This window comes from Durotheca rogersii, assembly GCF_024521655.1.
Source record: "Durotheca rogersii strain YMJ 92031201 chromosome Unknown GGS23scaffold_5, whole genome shotgun sequence".
Lineage (NCBI taxonomy): Eukaryota > Fungi > Ascomycota > Sordariomycetes > Xylariales > Xylariaceae > Durotheca > Durotheca rogersii.
The window spans coordinates 2200392-2218756 of record NW_026251236.1 but is presented as its reverse complement, the minus strand read 5'-3'; the positions used below and the strand labels follow the sequence as shown (position 1 = coordinate 2218756).

The following is an 18365-nucleotide window of genomic DNA, read 5'->3' as shown; positions in this document are numbered from 1 at the left end:
GGGCGACGTGGGAGCCAGAGCGAGATACGAGATACGGGTTCGGGGGAAGGAAATCGACCCGATCGATCGATCTTACAGCGGCGTGGCGCTTTTTTTTTTTTTGTTCGTATCCTTCCTTCTCTATACACCCTCTCGTCTCTCGTCGTCGCACATCGCTGTTGACCCCCCCCCCCCCCCTTCTTTTGTTGATTTGTATTTACTGCTCTTTGGTTTAAAAGTACTCCTTCTTGGCGGCTCGGAAGCGAGTCGCGGAGCGGATGCTGCTTGTATAGTCAAAAGAGAGACGAGCAGCAGAGGTGGGTTAGGCGAGCTCTGTGTAGTAGGTCCGCGGAGCATCGTAGGCAGATAAGTAGATAGATAGAGATAGAGAGGCAGACGGGGCGGGTAGGCGGCTGCGTGTGGGCCTCGTCCTTCAGGGCGCTAGCGATGTTCGTGATAATCGACTCGGTGACGTGAGGAGGTTAGGGTGTGGGGGTTGGGAGGGACGAGGACGAGGCGCTCGGCATACACATGTGATAGACATAGATACGCATGTAGGGTACTTACGTGTCTATCGTGCATACGCTTCCTGAGCTGGAGGCAGCAGTGGGTGGTGGTGGTGACGATGATGACAGCAGCGGTAGGGTGTGAAGGGTGTGAAGACTGTGGAGGATATGAAGGGTGTGAAGGATGCGATGAGCGCGAATGGTGTGAAGGATGTGGGGGTTAGCCGTGTGGACGAGCCGGCGGCGTCTCCCTGTTTTCCCAGTTCGCGGATCGAGATTCCTCTTCGGGACTACCGTCGCGATCTGGACTGCCGTCGAGATGCCGCTTGAGCATCCGGCTACCTGATACCTGGTTCTTATTACCCCAGCCTAAGACAGGACCCTGCCCTGCCGTCATCTTTTTGGGGTTCGTCCGCGGCGGCGGCCCGGACCGGAATGGGCTGGAACTCGCAGCCGTGCTACGGAAGGGGACTAGGAAGAGAGAGGACAGGACAGGACAGGACAGGACAGGGCGGGACAGAGGGCGGGACGGGACGGGGCCAAGGGGGGAGGGGGAGTGGGTTGCATACAAGATGACGAGTAGAGACGACGGACTTCGAGGTAGTGAGGTTTCGGGAGAGGGAAGACAAGAGGGTCGGAGCGAGATGATAGGAGAGCGTGGCAGATGTAGGAGCAGGTCGGCCTTGGATCCTTTCCGGGGCCAGCCCCTTGGCCTACAGACGTACATACATACAACATACATACAACATACATACAGCACACATATACTCCATCCTATACTCCAAGTTTCATGTTTCGGTGGCATAGAGGTGGGGAGGGGGGCGGTTCGGGGTTTGGATTTGGAGAAGAAAGCGGAACAGAGTCGCTGCCGGGGAGCTAGCCTCCGGGGAAGTCTACGGCAGCGGTAGGGTCGTCGGCAAAGCCGGGTCGAAGAGGCCAGGGCCAGGGTATCTCGCGCGTATACGCTAGCAAGGAGGCCAGGCATGTGAGGGAGTGGGTATGTAGGCGCGCCAATATGTAGGTATGGGTAAGGGTATGTTCGGCTATGCGACGTCTACAGACTTGCATACCCTCTTCATGCACTCACACCTGTAGCCACAGCGAAGCCATGTCGAGGTGGTATAATCGATGTGTAAGCTGCTGGGACAGCAATAATAACTCTCCGAGAGGCTATTATTAGGTCACCCTCCCTGCCTTCTCCTGCCTCCTTTCTCCCCGAGGCCGAAAGCCCGGCCACAGGTTGGCCTCGTCTAGCGGGCTGGCTAGATTACTGGCTGCCAGGCGAGTTGGCGGTCAAGGGGACCGTTCCGGTTCCCTCCATTCTCCAGTTCCCAGTTTCCAGTTTCCAGTTTCCGCGACCCACGATATGCCGGCGGAATCAGGCATCCGGGAAATGGGGAGCCAGGAACGGGGGAAGAGAGAGACACATGTGTGTCCGTACGTATGGACATACATATGTCGACACGCGCAGAAAACCAGTCCCGGGTTGCATATGGAGAGAGACATCTACATCCCGAACAGGGGAAGCGGTGAACGGCACGGAGGAAGGGAAGAAGGGAGGGGGGGGTGTGGAATATGAGGCTGTTTCCGGCCGGCAAGACTGGTACAAATAAGGCTGGAGAGAACATACTCTCCTCGAAAATCACCAAGACAGGCAAGGCAATATCAGAGGGCAGATAAGCAAGCCCGAAAAGAAATCACCCATAGACCAATCACCTCAGCACCGACTCTGCACCAATGTGCGAATATACTTACTCTCTCCCCCCCCGGGGATCCGCCAAATCCCGCTTCCTGCAATACCTTCGACGGGCCTTCGGCAAGAGGAGGTACAGCAAGCCTCGATACGGCTATAAGTTCAGAAACGATGCTCCGCCGCCTCCACCGAACCCACCACCGACTCCGACGGACTGGCGGATGTCCCAATCCAAGTTTGAATCGATGTATCTACGCACGTGGACATCCCAGTTTTCTTTAGACGTAAGGCCCCCGCTCGTTCGATGAAGCGTGTCTCGCTAACATGTGGGCTGCGTTATAAAGTCGGCCGACTCATAGGTCGTCTCCTCGAGCCGGTGTGGGCTAAAAGAAGAAATAAACCTCCCGAGATGGCGGGAGCGGATAAATGGACCGAGGGAAGGCGTTAAAATCGTTTCTCATTTGATGGCGGCTGATAGAAGTCTTTTTCTAAACACGGCGTCATGGGGTTTGGAACAAAAACAGTGCACATGAGCGGGAATCTAGAAGGTGGTGACAATGGGTAGAGCAGTATATCGCTGCGAGGGGACGGGGGTGGCTTTTGGAGACCGGTGCTTTAGCCTACAGTTTCGGTTTGCTCTTCAACACGAACCCTCCATTCTCGATGCTGAAGTCCTTCCCTTTCGTCCAGCCGTACCATTTTTTCAGAGCTTCCTCACCTCCCTGACCCGGGTAGAGGACCCTACCCGTATAGCCACCCCCGGCAACGCCCGGACCCTGGCCGTGGATATTAGGGTCGGCGCCTTTCTCGCTGATGGCCAGGCACGGCGTCCTTCGCAGCGTCACCGCCGGACGTTGATCGCCATCGCGAGCAGCGTCTGTTTCCAGCTCGGAATACTCTAACACCGGAGTGCAGCAAGCGTCGGTGCCGTCAAAGATCTGCTCCCATTCCGCCCGAGTTTTGGACTTGAAGGCCGCTTCGAATTTTCGTCTCATCTCTGGCCAAATTTCCCGGTCCTCACGCCGCGTTTCCCAGTCCTGATCGCCTAGCCCTAGTCCTTTTACCAGGACGGCGTAGAACTGCGGCTCCAACGCGCCGACCGCCATATACCGCCCGTCTTTTGTTTCATACGTATCGTAATATGGACACCCTCCATCCAGCAGATTTTCTCCCCGTGGACGGTTGCCCAACGGCGTCTTCAGCAGCATTCGAGGGAATGTCGCCAGATAACTAGCACCGTCGACCATGTTCGCCTCAACGACCTGTCCTCTTCCAGTTTTCTCTCTCGCGACGAGAGCGAGTAGAATACCTTGGAATAGCATCGCGCCCCCACCCGCGAAGTCTGCTAAAATATTATAGGGCGAATGTGGTTTCGCGCCACTTCTTCCCAACAGGGAAAGTGACCCCGATACGGCGAGGTAATTGATATCGTGGCCGGCCATTGCGGAATATTTGCCATCGCGGCGGAATCCGGTCATACGGGCATAGATGAGGCGAGGGTTCGTGGCGCATAAAATTTTCGGACCGAGGCCGAGCTTTTCTAACACGCCGGGGCGAAACGGATCGATAATTATGTCGGCCTGCTTGGCTAGCCGCTTGATGAGGTCGCTGCCATCTATCGACTTTAAATCTATTGCTATGGAGGACTTGTGCCTCGTGAGCACGTCCGACGTAGGCTGCGTTCGGGCATTAGGGATATGACGATCGATACGAAGGACGTTGGCGCCGGCGTCTGCGAGAAGCAGACCAGCGAAAGGGCCTGGTTGCGTGTAAGCGGAATGGGAAGGACATCGGCCAGAGTGCGACTTACCCGGCGCCAGGCCGGCAAACTCGAGGACTTGGAGCCCAGCAAGTGGTGGTTGCTCAACCATCTTTATATAGGGATAAGATTGGTGACTTGGTTCTGGGGGATATGGCGCGATTTTTACCTTGAAACGGGAAGGACAATAAGGCAGCATACCAAGCTCGCTCCCAAGAGACGGCGACAACACGCCATCTGCCACGCCATCTGCGCGGGGAGTCTTGGAGGAGCAGCCGAGGCCCGACAAAGAGGAACCACCGTGCGGGGTACGCGGGGTGTGCACTGTGTGACGACCCTCAAGATCACGTCTTGCCCGACGGCTTCTTCTTGCTTGGATTCTCAGAGACAAGGCCAGCCTTCACAAAGGCATCCCTCGCAGTCTGGTTAATCAGAGCAAACCGGCGAGGGCCTAGTTTATGTCCGCCGTACCAACGGGTAACGACCACCATGACGTTCCAGAGGTCCATGAGCTGCATAAGATGCAGCAGCCGACCGCCGGCGGCAGTCTCGCCATCGTCGTTGCAATCCTGAAAAGTGGTATTGTTGGGCCCCTTTATGCGCCACGCCGTTATATTGTGCGTAGCGGTTCGAACTTTCTTGTCTGAGGCGAGAAGATGCTGGACAAACTCCTCGGCTTCTTCGGTCGACGAGACGGCGGCGCAACGAGCCACGAATATCGATTTCAGCTCGACGAAAGGGTCGGATAGTACCCAGGGAGGTTCTGGACCCCCGGCAACCTCGTTCGCATTTGCCAGCTCCTCGCGGACTGGCACAGGACCAGCGCTGCCTTCGAGGTAGGGGTCTTCGTCCTGGTGCGCCTCCACGGCTCGGGATTCGAGAAGTCGAGTCAACTCCTCGATCGCGTCGAACAGACAGACGGACCCTGGCTGATAGACAGCGCCCAAGGCCTGGCAGAACAACGAGAGTTCCTGAGCAGCATCGCCGCGCTTCCCATGCTCTCCAGTACTGTTGGTGCCGAGAACAACGGGAGGCACTGCGGGGTAGCCGGGAGGAAATTCGACTCGGAGAGAGGATGAATTTACAGGAGGCTTTAGGATGTATACGTTGGCGTCATCGGAAGAGACTAAGCTGCCATCGCCATAGATCGAGTTGATTGCCTCGACCTCGTCCCGAAGTTCTTCAGACATTGGCAGATATCCTTTTGGCTCACAGCGAGGAGCAGATCGGACAACCAACGGCCCTACACCGTAGGTAGGTCCCAGAGCTTCCGAAGTACTAGGCCGTACAAATAGCACGCCGGTGTGATCTGGGGTAACCTTGCAGTGAGTGATAGAGAGTAAGGGGGGAGGGATCTGTGTTATCCGAACAAGGCCTAGGAAAGGGGTTGGAATGAAGGAGGTCTGAGGGGTATTGGTGCTGCCCCAGCTTACCAGGTACCTACGTTTTATGAATACGCGTGCAAGTGCATAATAGATGGTAGGCGAGCCATGATGGGAACAAGGCTTATTGTGTCAGTGCGTACCTGGACGGATCTAGTTGGTACTACAGGGAGCCAGGTATCTTGGGTACTTCCAGCACATTCCCCCCCCTTGTCGATGACATGCTTGTATGCAAGGAACGAGGCATCTGATAAGCATTAGAGAAAGCTTCCACGCCATCACAACCAGCGGGCTTCACTACCTGACTACCCCACTTGGCGCATACATTGCACCTGTTCCAAAGGGAGGCAGGTACCCGAGGGCTTCGTCCCTAGGCACATCGAGGACTGCGCCCAGCCCCGAAGATTCCCACGTACCTGTCGCGCAGGATATACCTCAGATGGAAGTACCCGGCTTCGGAGCCTGCACATGCATCTATTGTACATGTAAGTACAGGCATCGGGGATGGCCCCAAGGACCCCGCTATTCCCCAGGCTCGCCCGCTGCGTCCCTCGCAGTGGCACAAGGGTATGGTAAGCCCCGAGTTCCGGCCGGCATCTTGGGGTATCCTGAGAAAAATAAAGAAGAGACTGGAAAACCGTTATCCAAAGCCGCATCGACTAATCATAACTCCAATACTTGTTCAGGTACCAGAACTGCTACGACCTCTACCTTACATCCCCAATTAGCATTGGAAGACCGACCAAAACACATTCACACACGCACGCGCACACACACCATACACAAAAAGCTGATTAATTCCCTCTTCCCTCTTCCCTCCCCCTCCCGCGCCCTTCATCACTCTCCCCTCTCCAATTTTTACCCATCCGAGCCGTGAGCTGTGCTCTTCTCTCCTTGCTAGACCCCCTAAAGATGGCTTCTGCTGCGGACCAGGCTACGGCCCTCAAGAACGACGGCAACAAGGCCTTTGCCGCCCACGATTGGCCCAAGGCCATCGACTTATACACCAAAGCTATAGAGCTAAACGACAAGGAACCAGCTTTTTTTACGAATAGAGCACAAGTTTGTATTGCCTCACCCCGTGCGGGTTCGTATGACACGGCGCTCGCGTGACTGACTCTCTGGCTGGACGCCTAGGCTTACATTAAATCGGAGGCCTATGGTTACGCTATTGCCGATGCTACGAAGGCGGCAGAACTAAACCCGAAGTTTGTCAAGGTGCGCCATCGTCGATCAGGGTGCCCGCGCCTCATCTAACTAAGCCAACCCCCCCCCCTCAGGCCTACTTTCGCCGCGCCGTCGCGCACGCCGCCATTCTCAGGCCCAAGGATGCCGTCCAAGATCTAAGAAAATGTGTCACCCTCGATCCGACGAACAAGGACGCGAAGCTTAAACTGGCCGAGTGCCAAAAGATTGTGCGGCAGCTCAACTTCTATGCCGCCATCGAAGTTGGAGACGAGCCCTCCGCGGCCGAGGGCCTCGACCTCAACTCCATGACCGTCGAGCCCGACTACGACGGCGTGAAGCTCGGCGAGGAGATAACCCAGGAGTTTATCGACGACATGATTGAGAGGTTCAAGAGCGGCAAGAAGATCCACAGAAAATATGTCTATCAGATTGTCATCGCGGTCAAGAAGATCGTCTATGAGGAGCCGACGATGGTGGAGATGAAGATACCCGACGATGTTAAGCTAACGGTTTGCGGTGATACACACGGTTAGTCAGGCCTGAAGTGGTGTCTGGCATGTGTGCGTGCGCGAGGCTATAACTAACGTCACATTGTAGGCCAGTATTACGACTTAATGGAGCTCTTCCGGTTAAACGGTAGGCCGTCGGAGAAGCATTGGTACTTATTCAACGGAGATTTCGTCGACCGCGGCTCTTGGTCGACGGAGATTGCCCTATTATTGTATGCCTACAAATGGCTGCGCCCCAGCGGCATGTTCCTGAACAGGGGTAACCACGAGACCGACGACATGAATAAGGTGTATGGGTTTGAAGGCGAATGCAAAGCAAAGTATAACGAGCGGTAAGCCTCTCCGATTCCGACTCTCGGCACGATCTACCCGATTCTGACAGCGCTTAGGGTTTTCAAATTGTTCTCCGAAAGCTTTTCTGCTTTGCCACTAGCTACACTCATCGGCACCCGGTACCTCGTCTTGCACGGCGGTCTATTCTCAGACGACAACGTGACGCTAGATGATATTCGAAAGGTCAACAGGCACGCCCAGAGGCAACCGGGCCAGTCCGGCCTGATGATGGAGATGCTATGGACCGACCCTCAGACGGCTCCCGGCCGAGGCCCGAGCAAGAGAGGTGTGGGCATGCAATTCGGCCCTGACGTGACAAAGAGGTTCTGCGAAAAGAACGGCCTTGACGCTATCATCCGAAGTCACGAGGTTCGCATGGACGGGTACGAGGAGGAGCACGACGGGAAGTGCATCACTGGTCAGTGGCTCCCAACTCCGGGTTGATCATTTCTGCTGACTTGTCGTCCAGTCTTTTCGGCTCCGAAATACTGCGACCAGACGGAGAATAGGGGCGCTTATATCAACATTGGCCCTGATTATAAGCTTGATTTCCACCAGTTTGACGCGGTCCCCCATCCGCCCATTCGACCTATGGTAAGTTGTTACCCCGCCAACCACGACGTCTGCAAGCAATGGAATGTGTCAACCTAACGTTCTCCTCTTAGGCCTACGCCAATAACTCGCTCATGTCTATGATGTAAAAGGGGAAACGCGGGTGGGATTTGCTTTTTGCGGTTTCACGTGCTTGGTTTGCGTAGATGGGTGGGATTACCTACATAGCAATCTTTGCATATGTGGCATCGCATCGGCATAGAAGCATTGGCGTTCGCGGGCGGGGGAGTAATGGGGGGGAGGGGTTCAAAAAGGAGAAGGGAACGGAAACGCATATACCATACCATGCCGGGGGTACCCACGGGCCGTGAACATGGGCTTTTAGAGCAGACGCCTACCCGGATGGCCTCGATAGGTAGTTGATTTAGCCGTGGCCACGATACCTTCTTATCCGCTCCAGAGCGCCTCTTGCCCGTCTCTGCCCACCAGCGTGCCGAGCCAGTCCGAGCATCCCCTTATGCGGAGCGAGGCGTGCACGCCGTCCTGGACGGAGCCCTGCCAGGCGGTGATAGCGGCGGCGAAGGCGCCGAGGTCGTCCCGCGGCAGCCTCAGCCAGCAGTGCCTCCCGTCCACCTTGAGGATGTCCAGCGGGATGCCGACGCCGGTCGCGCCCAGGAATTGCCGCAGCGCCGAGGTGCAATACGACCGCACCTGGAGGGCGTCGAGGGCGTCGGGCACGGCCGAGGGGCTGAAGGCCTCGAGGTGCGCGTAGGCGTACCGCGGCGCTCGGATCGTCGCCGTGACGAGCTCCCGGGCCCGCTTCGCCTTGGGTGCGGCGGGGGCGTCCGCCATAAACGTATTGGAACCTTCTTCTTCTTCTTCTGCTGCTGTCATGGCGGTCTCTAGTGCTAGGTACCGTAGGCCCTTTCGAGGATTCTGGTGTGGCGAGAGGTATGATTTGGACGGTCTTTGTTTTCTTCTTCATTTGAGTTGAACTGATATCAAAGATTACCTAGGTACCGCCATACCATGCGCGTAAAAGCAATACCAGGAAATTGAGAGTGGGGTTTCCTCTATAATAGCATTATCATTGTAAACGAGTCTACAGATCAGCCCAACTAGTCCCCTGAACCTCACCCCAAAGCGGGTCACGGATTCCTGAAGATTCTATTGGCTCTTTCCTACGACCTTACTCCACTAGTTGGTTGGGATGAGATCCTTTTGATTACTTAAGCCGCTACCACCGCCACCACTGCCACCACTACTAAGTCTCCACCAAGTCAACTGTACCACTAAGTCAACTGCACCACCAAGTCAACTGCACCACCATCACCATCACCACCACCACCTATTCAATTGCTTATCGAACGTTCCTGGGGTAACTTTCGATCACGAAAAAGAATAAATCAAGTGCACGTTCGTACGGTGGTTAGAAAGAAGAATTTAGTGACCCTTGTACGAAAAGTTTGGGTGACAGGGAAAAAGCTCGGCAAAATCGCCTAATCCGGTTAGAGGTTGGGGTGAGGTACAGGGGACTAGTTGGGCTGATCTGAGACCTCTTGTAAACTGATAGTCAATGTTATTATTCTGTTCAGGTACCTACGCTTCATCTGTCTCCACTCGATGTACCTATGTATATACATGCAGTCCATTGTCTTGGATGAATGTGGGCACCTCTTACCTAAGCAAATTCGATGAACCGCTTTCAGCGTTTCGTTGCCATTGCTGGCCGCCAGCACGGCGCGCATTGAAACCACCAATGCCAACAACAACCTCTCAACCTCGCTCACGTACCCGGCAGCCACCTCCGCTTGCTTTCTCTTCCCTTTTCGCCTCTCCCTTTTCCTTCTACCCCTCTTCGGGAAGATATCACCGCCGTTACAACTAGCTGTTCTCTCCCCTATAACTCCTACTCTAGCCTGAGAGTGTCTCGACCTGTCAAGCTTCCTCTAGCAACCAAGAACTTGCTACTACTCCGACCGACCTCTACCAACCGACACTGCTCAACATCACTCTCGCGAACCTCCCTCAGACTACAGACTACAGCCTTCGGTAGCTATCTGCCAGCCGTAAAAGTATCCGAAACGCCCGCCGGCTCGCCGAAATGGCAGACGGAAATGCCTACATCCCTCCGGGACAGATGCGATACGCGCGTGCGTGCATGGTGTGCTCCATCATCCTGACACAAGCCGTACGTCCGCCGCCCTCTCCGCCTACCCCCTTCTCCCCTCTCCTATAGATTCGCCTAGGGGGCGCCCCGACGCGATTCGGAACGATGCTGACGGCAGCAGCGCTTCCGCTCCGAGGGCTGTCCCAACTGCCCGTTCCTCGACCTCAAGGGCTCGCCCGAGGCCATCGAGTCGTGCACGTCGGGCGTGTACGAGGGCATGATGACCATCGCCGACCCGAAGCGCTCCTGGATCGCGCGCTGGCAGCGCATCGACAACTTCGTCGCCGGCGTCTACGCCATCAAGGTCTCCGGCTCCCTCCCCGAGGACGTGAAGCAGGCCATGGAGGACGACGGGCACGTGTACATCCCGTAAGTCTTTGTCCCCCCCCCCCCCCCCCCCTTACTTCTTAGGCTTTGTCCCGAGCACATTTGGATATGCCGCCTACCCACACGTACACGCACCTGCGCGCTTTTTATTTCATTTTAAACACGAACACGGGCTAATATATATGCGTCTTACGCCTGCTCTTACAGTCGCGACGGAAGCGCCTTGGAGGTCGAATAGGCTTCTACAGATACCGACATACACACGCGCGCACGCGAAGAGGGGATCGGCCGGGCCCCAACCGGGATATCGCATTCAGATAACTACCTCCGAGCCTCGCAAGGCAGCTCCAACTCGGGTTCCCTCTTTTTGGTCCTACGCATAGTGCCCAGGTTGAGTGAAGGCCTTTTTCGACGCGGAATTCCCGGTTCCTCGCCCCGTGTCGAGCAAGGAGGGCGCAAGGAAGAAGACAAGGGAAAAGCAAACGAAAATCATTTCCTTTCAGGCGCCGGGACAGAACCAACGGATACCTAACTAGAATTTTAGAGCAGGCGTTCGGGAGTATCATGAGTGCATGCGAAAAAAGGGGGAAAGGAGGCAATGAGATGTCGATGACCACAACCACGAATACATCTCGAAATGGATTCCTCTCCTCGCCCTGTGTGGAGGGTAGAAGGCAGGAGGAAACGATAGCAATCCTGAGAAACAAAAGACTACATTATTGTAAGCTCCGTGTTCACCCTCTTCTCGGATTAAGCTGTCTTGTCCTCCTTATAGCTCAACGTACTCGTCCTCACTTTCTCTTCCGTATGCCATTACCCCTCTTCTCAGTCGACACCATAAATTAAGCAAGACATATTATAACTAGACATTACGAATATTTATTAATTAGCTCACTCCCTCGTCTCCCTCGTCTCCTCGTCTCTCTTCTTCTCTCTCTCTCTCTCTCTCCTCTCCGCTTTTCCTTGCCAGGGCCGGTTACGCCGCCCGGGATCCTCGACGAGTCGCCCAGCGCCAACTCTCGAACTCCTCAGACACCTCGGTGAAGTACGACTGGACGGCTGCGGACCTGCGGCGCCAGCGCACCTCGGCGTTCGGCGTCTCCGGCGACAGGTAGCAGTCGATGATCTCGTCGATGACGTCGCTGTACCCGCGACTCACGACGCTCACCCGCATCCCCGCTTCGTCCTCCACCCATGCCTCCTCTTCTTCTTCTTCTTCGTCCTCCACCCAGGAGTCTTCTCCTTCTTCTTCCTCGTCCTCCACCCAGGTGTCTTCTCCTTCTTCCTCGTCCTCCGCCCAGGCTTCTCCTTCTTCTTCCTCGTCCTCCGCCCAGGCGTCCTCGTCTTCTTCTCGCGGCGGAGAGCCAAGGACGGCGACGGGCATGGTGCCGCTGCTGAGAGGAGGAGAAGGAGGAGGCAGGTACGGAACCGAGCACAGAGGCAAGGGGCAAGGCGGCTTCATGGTAAACCGCCTGGCGCTCGGGCAGGGGTCCGAGTCGAGCCGGCGGAGCCGCTCCAGCAAGTAGCCCAGCTGCCTGCTGCCGTCGCTGCTCGCGTCGTCCAGCTCGCCGGCCATGTTAGCTGACCCGGGTTCCGGGGACGGCGAGGAGGATATCTCCGAGACCGTGTAGCCCACTCTCTCCCTCCGACCTTCCCCGCTATCGCTGCCGGCCACCTCGCGCTGCTGCTCCGTCTGCTGCTGCTGCCGCCGCAGCGGCCGCCACAGCTTGCTCGCGGGCGGCGGCTGGAGCCTGAAGCTGTCGCGGAGCCAGCAGCTGAGTCGCGACGCTGCCGCGACGCGGGACTTGGCGGCCCGCAGGTGCTCTACGAGGCTAAGCCTGGACCCGGCCTGGGCATGGGCGATGCTGGGAGCGTCGCCGTCGGAGCTGTAGGGGGTGGGCGTGTAAGGAGGTGACGCGAAGCGCGAATGCGGGGGTGAGACGGGAGAGTCGAGGGGCGCGTACTGCCGGTAAGTCGCGAGACAGCTGATGCATAAGTTTTCGATTTTTTCCTTGGTCATCGCGAGGACGGCGTTGCATCCTGGAGCCGGGCAGAGGAGCACCGGCGGTGCCGCGTAGGTGTACGATGGCTCGTCTATAACCTCATCGGTTAGATCGAAGTCGTTATCCGCAGCGAATGCTGCCGGATAGCCCACCTCGTGTGGGGATCTGAAGTGCGCGATATCCGTCAAACTCAGCGTAGTCTTCCGCGTTATATTACACGAGGTGGCGTAGGTAGGCCGCGGGCCGGCTTCGAGTGCTGCCGCCGCCTGGGCTCTATGGAACTCGATCCGACTGCTCCATTCATATTCTCCTCCCAATTCCCACGTGCTTCTCGGCGGAGGTGGCTCGCTGGGGCGGAATGTCATGGCGGGCAGCAGGAACGACTCCTCACGCTCTGCGGGATATCCGACGACGGAGTCCCGGTTGGCATCACTCTCGCGATACACCTGGATCGTCGCAGACCCGGGCGATGCCGCATGTCCTACAACCGGACTCTCAGCGCCGTCGGATCTCTCAGCTGGCGCGGCCCACTCGCCAAAGGACAGCCACTCTCTCTCGGCCTCCGCTCGAAGCTCGAAGCTCGACCTTCCGTCGTAGACGACGCTGCCACCATCGTACCTAGGCGAAATGGCAACGTTCGGCCGGCCTACTCCCGAGCCTGGCGGACTATAACGGGCCCTGTTCCCCGGTATTTCGTAGTGCCTTAGGTTTTGTATCTGTATCTTCTCGATCCTTGCCGCATACTCAAATTCGCTAAGAGCCGGCATTTCCCTCCTGTCAGATGGTGGCCGGTCTGGATGGTGTGTAATCTCATAGTTCGCCATCCGGTCCGACTGTCTCGCATTGGGCTGCGGTGGTGGCGACTGTTGCTTCTCGTGGCTCTTATGCCAGAAGTAGCCCAAGGCCCTTGAGACGATCCCGGCGTTTTCGCTTTTCTTATATAGCCGCCCTGAGACGCCTCGTGTGTTCTGGCGAGGCCTCTTGCCCCAATGATGCTCGCGTGTCATTTGTTATAGGGTTATGGGCGAATTATTCCGCCTGCTCTTCGTGTTTCTCTCCGTGCCTTAAGCCGACCTCTAGACTCAACGTACCTATACTCACATTAAATAGTCGAATAGCAAGAATAATACCGTTATTAGTATCCGTCATCATAGAACCAGCTATGCGACGGCCTATCAGACAAGTTCCGTAGACCAGTGTTGTAGCAGTAGAAATTATCAATGATTCATGATCCAGCAAACGGGCATGCGGTACCGGCGAACGCATAATTAATTAAGAAGCGGCCAGCTTTTGTTGGATCTAGCAGAGAGCATACGTAATTTAACTATTCTTTGAACGCATCAGGGTTATGATTGTATTCCTTCGTCACGGTTGGCAGTGCGATGTTGTCATGGTTGCTCACAAGGAGGGCTTTGTCAGCGATGGATTGTCCGCCTTGACCAACGCATTGTTAATCGGTTCAAAGACTCCATCTCGTATCCAAACATCGATGAATCAGAGATCTGTGTTGAAGGGATCAAAGGAAGATGATCGAACCCCTGAATAACCTTCAAACCGGAGCTACCCAGCCTGGTAACGCCGAATACCTTCGGTGGCAGAGTGATCTAAATCCTAAAGTGAAACCCCCTATTGATGGCCGGTGTATATACACTACAAGCCGACGGTAACAGTCATGTTGTTACTTAGCACGAGTAGAACCGGCGGGAGTTCGTGACAGAGGACCTCGATGTCGCTCAGATATCTCAGACTAGCTTCCTCGCTCTTACCCGTGCCCTCCTCGGGAATTGGCAACGTCGTAAGCAACACCGCAGTGTCGCTGCTGTGCTGGCGCATCAGCTCGTTGAGGACCAAGTGCTGGGCCCGGCTGGGTAAGTCGTTGAACGAGAGAGCCAAACTATGCGTCGAGCATGTTGAACCGTCTCCGTCGTCCAGTTGGGGGCTAGGGCAGCACAATACATCGAACTTCGTATCCACCAGTCGGTCCCGTGAGCGCAGTGGTGACTCGGTCAATCTAGATTCAGGTCCGTTCCTAATTCTGGCTTCCGGAGGGGGTCTCCCGGAAGTCCCTCTTGACAGGGACAGATCCTGCGAAAGTACTGGGCGTCTAGCCTGGAGCGATGTCGGATTCTCTTCGTGGGAAAACATGATGATTGGGTCCGAGTCGCCTTCTGCCAGCACTTTAGTTTCGGGTGTCGGCCTGCTGGTGAACCGGCTTGCTGATGAGTGGCGTGAAAGGTGTGGTCTGGGGGTTGCTTTCGCTATTCCGGTTGCAACTTTGCCTGGGCCAGGCGTTGTATTCGGAGTGTAGGCGGGCGCAATACTTGCTTTCGGCGCTGGGTTCATCGTACCGTACCCGGACATAGTTGCGGCTGGGGGGGCCCTCAGCAATTTTGGGCGCGGTCCTTCAAGCGTCTTTACTAGATCTACTCCACGTATCATACCTCGCTGGCTTGTTCTCCGCCCCGTAAACGCCAACATGACGGCTCTCTCCGACGAGGGTAACTCTTCAATATCATCGCCGCTTGCCTCACTAGCTGCTTCGTTGAAGTCGGCATCTGAAAATGAATTAGAACCGTCATCATCTTCGCTAGACTCGGGTGAGTCGGCATCCGGCCGGCCATTGAATGTAGCAGAGCCAAGTTGATGAGTACGGATGCCGACATTGACACGCAATTTCGCAATCATAGAAATGGTCGGCTTCCTCGATCCATCGAGCCACTCGTTGACGCTTAGCCTCCTTAGAGACTCAACATGGGCATCAGGCCTAGAGACGGAGCTGCGTCTGCGCCTAGCAGCTTCAAATATACCCCCTAGTGAAGTGAGCTGTGGCGATAGAGCCGTTCCGTAAGCATCCGCCCTCAACTGTTGTAGTTCCTGCCACCACTCGTCATCCCTCAGTACCTCGTCCGTGATACTGCCATATTCGGAGCTCAATCTACTGCCGTTGACGACCGCTTCGTAGGTCTGAAGGTACCCCGAAGCGAGCCAGAAGACTCGGATTATAGCCTGGATTCTCAACTTTTCTAGTAAAGCCTTCAACCTTGCATGTTCCTCTTCGACTTCACTCTCGTATTCAACGAATACTAGTACACGAAGTCTAAACGCCCTCTTCCATACGGGCACACTCTCCAAAATACAGCCAAGTTGGAGAATTAGCGTATCTATATTCGCAAAAAGTCAGTCTTAGCCTAATATTTTGTTGACGTCTAGTAGTAGCCTACTAACACGTGTCAAAATTAGTGGTCAGTAGGCTCTTATCACCACCAGCGATCTCAGCCGACATTTGAATTGGCCAAAGGTCGATATATTTCTTGGTGTTGCTTCCGTCGTGATGAGGGGTTTCTAAGGCTTGGAATCCTTTGCCGACGGCGACATTTAGTCGATGACGAAGCGCAAGATCTTCGAGAATCGTCAAGTAGCTTGTAACAGACATCATACCTTCCGTACGGATCGTGTCGGTTGGAAGGAAGCTGTCCAGAAGCCGGGAAGATGCGTCGCCACGCCGACGATTTGGAGCCTTCCCCTCTGCCTTGGTTACAGCCCTCGTCTTCGTAAAGGTAATGGGAATACCCGGTATCTTAGTATCCGGGCGAGTCTTTCGTAGCTCGTCCATGTTATAGAAGCCCAAAACGGCTATATTGGGCCGCATCCCACCGAGTCCAGCTGAGAGAATCAGATTCCGGACACCCCAAACAATAGTGGGCGACATCGTCAACTGGACAAAAGCCTTGATCCTGGAATATTCTGAAATGTACCGAGACCAGGCCGATTGCTGCAGCTTTGCCTCATGTATTCCCGAGTTGAAGTCATCCGTCACTATTGCATGTCCCAAGATATACAAAGATCCTTTCTTGAGAGAGTTGCAAAATTGGATCAGCTGCATGTGATTTCGAGGGTTGTTGATTAGTAGGATAATCTGGGGTCTCCAGAACTTGATGTGCTCAGGTTTAAGTCGTAATAGGTACTTTCGAACTTGGTGATAGATCAGATTCTGGGACACATCGCCCCAGTGTTTTGGCGGGCTTGTGTAATGGATGACGAGAAAGAGGAGTATCAGCATACAGACGGCCGAGATTGCGTAGGTCTCGTCTATGAAGAGCATTGCAGCCGCAGAAAGGATAGTTCCGACGAAAGCGGTATGCCAACTGAAAAACCGGAATGCAGGGCGGAAGTTGGGAGCCGATCCTATCTTTAGCAAGAAGCACGCCAAGTTCATAACTAAGAAGGTCATCTGTACCAGATATTAGACACATCGATACTGCCGCCACTGGAAGCCCTTACCTGGTAACCCATGGAGACGAGCGTTGCAATTTGATTCAAGTTGGCGAGAAGGGCAACTTGTGCGATCGTATAGGTGATCAGCACCGCAAATACGGGATCCCCGCGCCTATTTCCTCTTCCAAATATGGACAGCCCGGGAAGAATTCTATCTCGCCCAAGAGCGTGAAGAAGTCTAGCACCTCCAATGATACCCATCAAGGCCGAGAAGAACGCCGTTGCACATTCTCCAGCGAGGATCAACGGCGGCCATATGCTCATGGCAGGGATGACATGAATATTTCGCAGGAGGGAAGGCCGTGTAATGGTGGATGCTATTGACAAGATGACGACGAAGTAGAGCAAGAATGTTCCAGCCATGGCCCACACCGTTCCTTTCGGGACTGCCTTGCTTGGGTTGCGAAGATCTCCCGACATCGAAGCTCCGGCAAAGACACCGGAAGTGGCGCTGAAGAGGATGCCAAACAGTTCCCTGAATGTCTCGACGCCTTGGTATGACGGGCCAACGACGGGAGGATATAGGTTTAAACGTATTGTGCGGAGGCTCAATCCAGTAAACTCGACCCCAAGCGCATCGTCCTTGAAGGGGCGCCTGATAAAAGCCGAGACGGGAATGGTGACGATGGCTAGGATAAGTATGCTGAATAGGCCGCTACTAGCTTGAACGAAGATGGTCCGCCCAGCGAGACTAAGGGCCGTACAGAAGATGAGTGCGGCCGTCTGCATACCATATCCTTCCCAATAGCCCTGCGGTACCTGAGGCCCGAGGTTCAGCTTGATGCAGTCTATGAGACCAACGATGTTGAGGGATATGCTGACAACCTGAGACAGGTAGAAAAGAACGCCAATCGAGCCGCCAAATTCAGGGCCGAGGGACCTCGAAATCAAGTAGTAAGCACCGCCCCCCTTAACTTCGCCATTGGACGCGATGGCAGACAAGGAGAGGACCGCGGTGGCGTTGATAGCGTATGCTATAGCAAGCAAACCTATTCACACATTTTGGTATGAGGTTGTCGAGCATGCGGCGGGACATCAACGGGGTTCACCCACCGAGCATGCCAAGCAGGCCGATTCGACTTATTATGGAGCCGAAACGAAGGAACATAAGAATGCTGACGATATTTAGGACAACGGGGATGAAGACGCCGGTGAACGCGCCGAGCTTCGCCTTCCTGCTCGGCGGTCCTCCCGTGTCGGGTTTGTCCGCTCCATTTCCTCGGGATTCTGCAGGCATCTTGTCCTTCTCACGTAGAGCCTCTCAATCCGCCTGTAACTACACCGAGCCTGCGCGTACTAGAATTCTCGATGTTAAAGCGATAGCTAACGACATCATCATCGAACGCCAGGCTGCCGAGTGTTGTAGGCTACGACGGGTGCGTCCTCTCCGCCTTGGTCCGACCGAAACGAGAACCACGCCGGGTAGGCGATTGAAGTCGGGATGGTGTTGTTGATGACGTCGCTCACGTGTTTCGCACCCTGTCCTCTTAGAGGCACCCGAGAATCCCCGCCCTAGATCGAATGTGGGTACTAGTGGGAAAGGGGGTTGCAGGCGAGAGGCATCGATAGGAAGCTCCCAAGGCCTGTTTCGTTTAGGCATGGAGCCGCCATTGTCGGGAGGGGGGAGACTCGTCCAACGGCACGGAATGCTTGGCCCGAAAGGACCAACGGTTCCAAGTGCGTCTCGGG

The 18365-nt window shown here is 55.4% G+C and overlaps 8 protein-coding genes across 8 annotated transcripts; 2 read left to right on the top strand and 6 right to left on the bottom strand.

Annotated features, from left to right (window-relative positions):
* Positions 1-78: 78 nt before the first annotated feature.
* GGS23DRAFT_559684 (uncharacterized protein) lies at positions 79-1311 on the bottom strand. Its single transcript, XM_051515832.1, has one exon. It carries the CDS (start codon positions 1288-1290, stop codon positions 706-708), a length of 585 nt encoding a protein of 194 aa, XP_051374248.1. The 5' UTR covers positions 1291-1311; the 3' UTR covers positions 79-705.
* Positions 1312-2798: 1487 nt separating this feature from the next.
* Positions 2799-4049, bottom strand: GGS23DRAFT_595056 (CoA-transferase family III; the record flags this gene model as incomplete). The annotated part of the gene is made up of 2 exons (XM_051518256.1): positions 2799-3937; positions 3989-4049. 2 exons carry the CDS (start codon positions 4047-4049, stop codon positions 2799-2801), a joined length of 1200 nt encoding a protein of 399 aa, XP_051374247.1.
* Positions 4036-5405, bottom strand: GGS23DRAFT_431990 (UPF0029-domain-containing protein). Its single transcript, XM_051513856.1, has 2 exons — positions 5382-5405; positions 4036-5246 (listed from the first exon to the last, which is right to left on the bottom strand). The coding sequence occupies exon 2, from the start codon at positions 5125-5127 to the stop codon at positions 4282-4284; it is 846 nt and encodes a 281-aa protein (XP_051374246.1). The 5' UTR covers positions 5128-5246; positions 5382-5405; the 3' UTR covers positions 4036-4281.
* Positions 5406-6231: 826 nt separating this feature from the next.
* GGS23DRAFT_618623 (protein phosphatase 5) lies at positions 6232-8188 on the top strand (the record flags this gene model as incomplete). The annotated part of the gene is made up of 7 exons (XM_051520952.1): positions 6232-6381; positions 6457-6537; positions 6600-7035; positions 7105-7348; positions 7406-7767; positions 7819-7943; positions 8015-8188. 7 exons carry the CDS (start codon positions 6232-6234, stop codon positions 8048-8050), a joined length of 1434 nt encoding a protein of 477 aa, XP_051374245.1. The 3' UTR covers positions 8051-8188.
* A 160-nt stretch (positions 8189-8348) lies between these two features.
* Positions 8349-8795, bottom strand: GGS23DRAFT_595053 (uncharacterized protein; the record flags this gene model as incomplete). The annotated part of the gene is made up of 1 exon (XM_051518255.1): positions 8349-8795. One exon carries the CDS (start codon positions 8793-8795, stop codon positions 8349-8351), a length of 447 nt encoding a protein of 148 aa, XP_051374244.1.
* Positions 8796-10005: 1210 nt separating this feature from the next.
* Positions 10006-10444, top strand: GGS23DRAFT_595052 (Spt4/RpoE2 zinc finger-domain-containing protein; the record flags this gene model as incomplete). The annotated part of the gene is made up of 2 exons (XM_051518254.1): positions 10006-10092; positions 10193-10444. 2 exons carry the CDS (start codon positions 10006-10008, stop codon positions 10442-10444), a joined length of 339 nt encoding a protein of 112 aa, XP_051374243.1.
* Positions 10445-11169: 725 nt separating this feature from the next.
* Positions 11170-13729, bottom strand: GGS23DRAFT_431826 (uncharacterized protein). Its single transcript, XM_051513855.1, has one exon. The coding sequence runs from the start codon at positions 13406-13408 to the stop codon at positions 11375-11377; it is 2034 nt and encodes a 677-aa protein (XP_051374242.1). The 5' UTR covers positions 13409-13729; the 3' UTR covers positions 11170-11374.
* A 270-nt stretch (positions 13730-13999) lies between these two features.
* On the bottom strand, positions 14000-18090 carry GGS23DRAFT_431818 (amino acid permease-domain-containing protein). The gene is made up of 4 exons (XM_051513854.1): positions 17730-18090; positions 16683-17665; positions 15627-16632; positions 14000-15562 (listed from the first exon to the last, which is right to left on the bottom strand). The coding sequence occupies exons 1-4, from the start codon at positions 17911-17913 to the stop codon at positions 14052-14054; spliced, it is 3684 nt and encodes a 1227-aa protein (XP_051374241.1). The 5' UTR covers positions 17914-18090; the 3' UTR covers positions 14000-14051.
* Positions 18091-18365: the final 275 nt, after the last annotated feature.

Bases quoted from the DNA above. Each gene is read 5' to 3' on its own strand.
- GGS23DRAFT_431990 (XM_051513856.1), bottom strand. From the start codon at position 5,127: ATGTCTGAAGAACTTCGGGACGAGGTCGAGGCAATCAACTCGATCTAT.
- GGS23DRAFT_431826 (XM_051513855.1), bottom strand. From the start codon at position 13,408: ATGACACGCGAGCATCATTGGGGCAAGAGGCCTCGCCAGAACACACGA.
- GGS23DRAFT_559684 (XM_051515832.1), bottom strand. From the start codon at position 1,290: ATGCCACCGAAACATGAAACTTGGAGTATAGGATGGAGTATATGTGTG.
- GGS23DRAFT_431818 (XM_051513854.1), bottom strand. From the start codon at position 17,913: ATGCCTGCAGAATCCCGAGGAAATGGAGCGGACAAACCCGACACGGGA. The intron at 16,633-16,682 runs GTAAGGGCTTCC...TATCTGGTACAG, and splicing joins TCGTCTCCATGGGTTACCAG to ATGACCTTCTTAGTTATGAA. The intron at 15,563-15,626 runs GTTAGTAGGCTA...TTGCGAATATAG, and splicing joins GACCACTAATTTTGACACGT to ATACGCTAATTCTCCAACTT.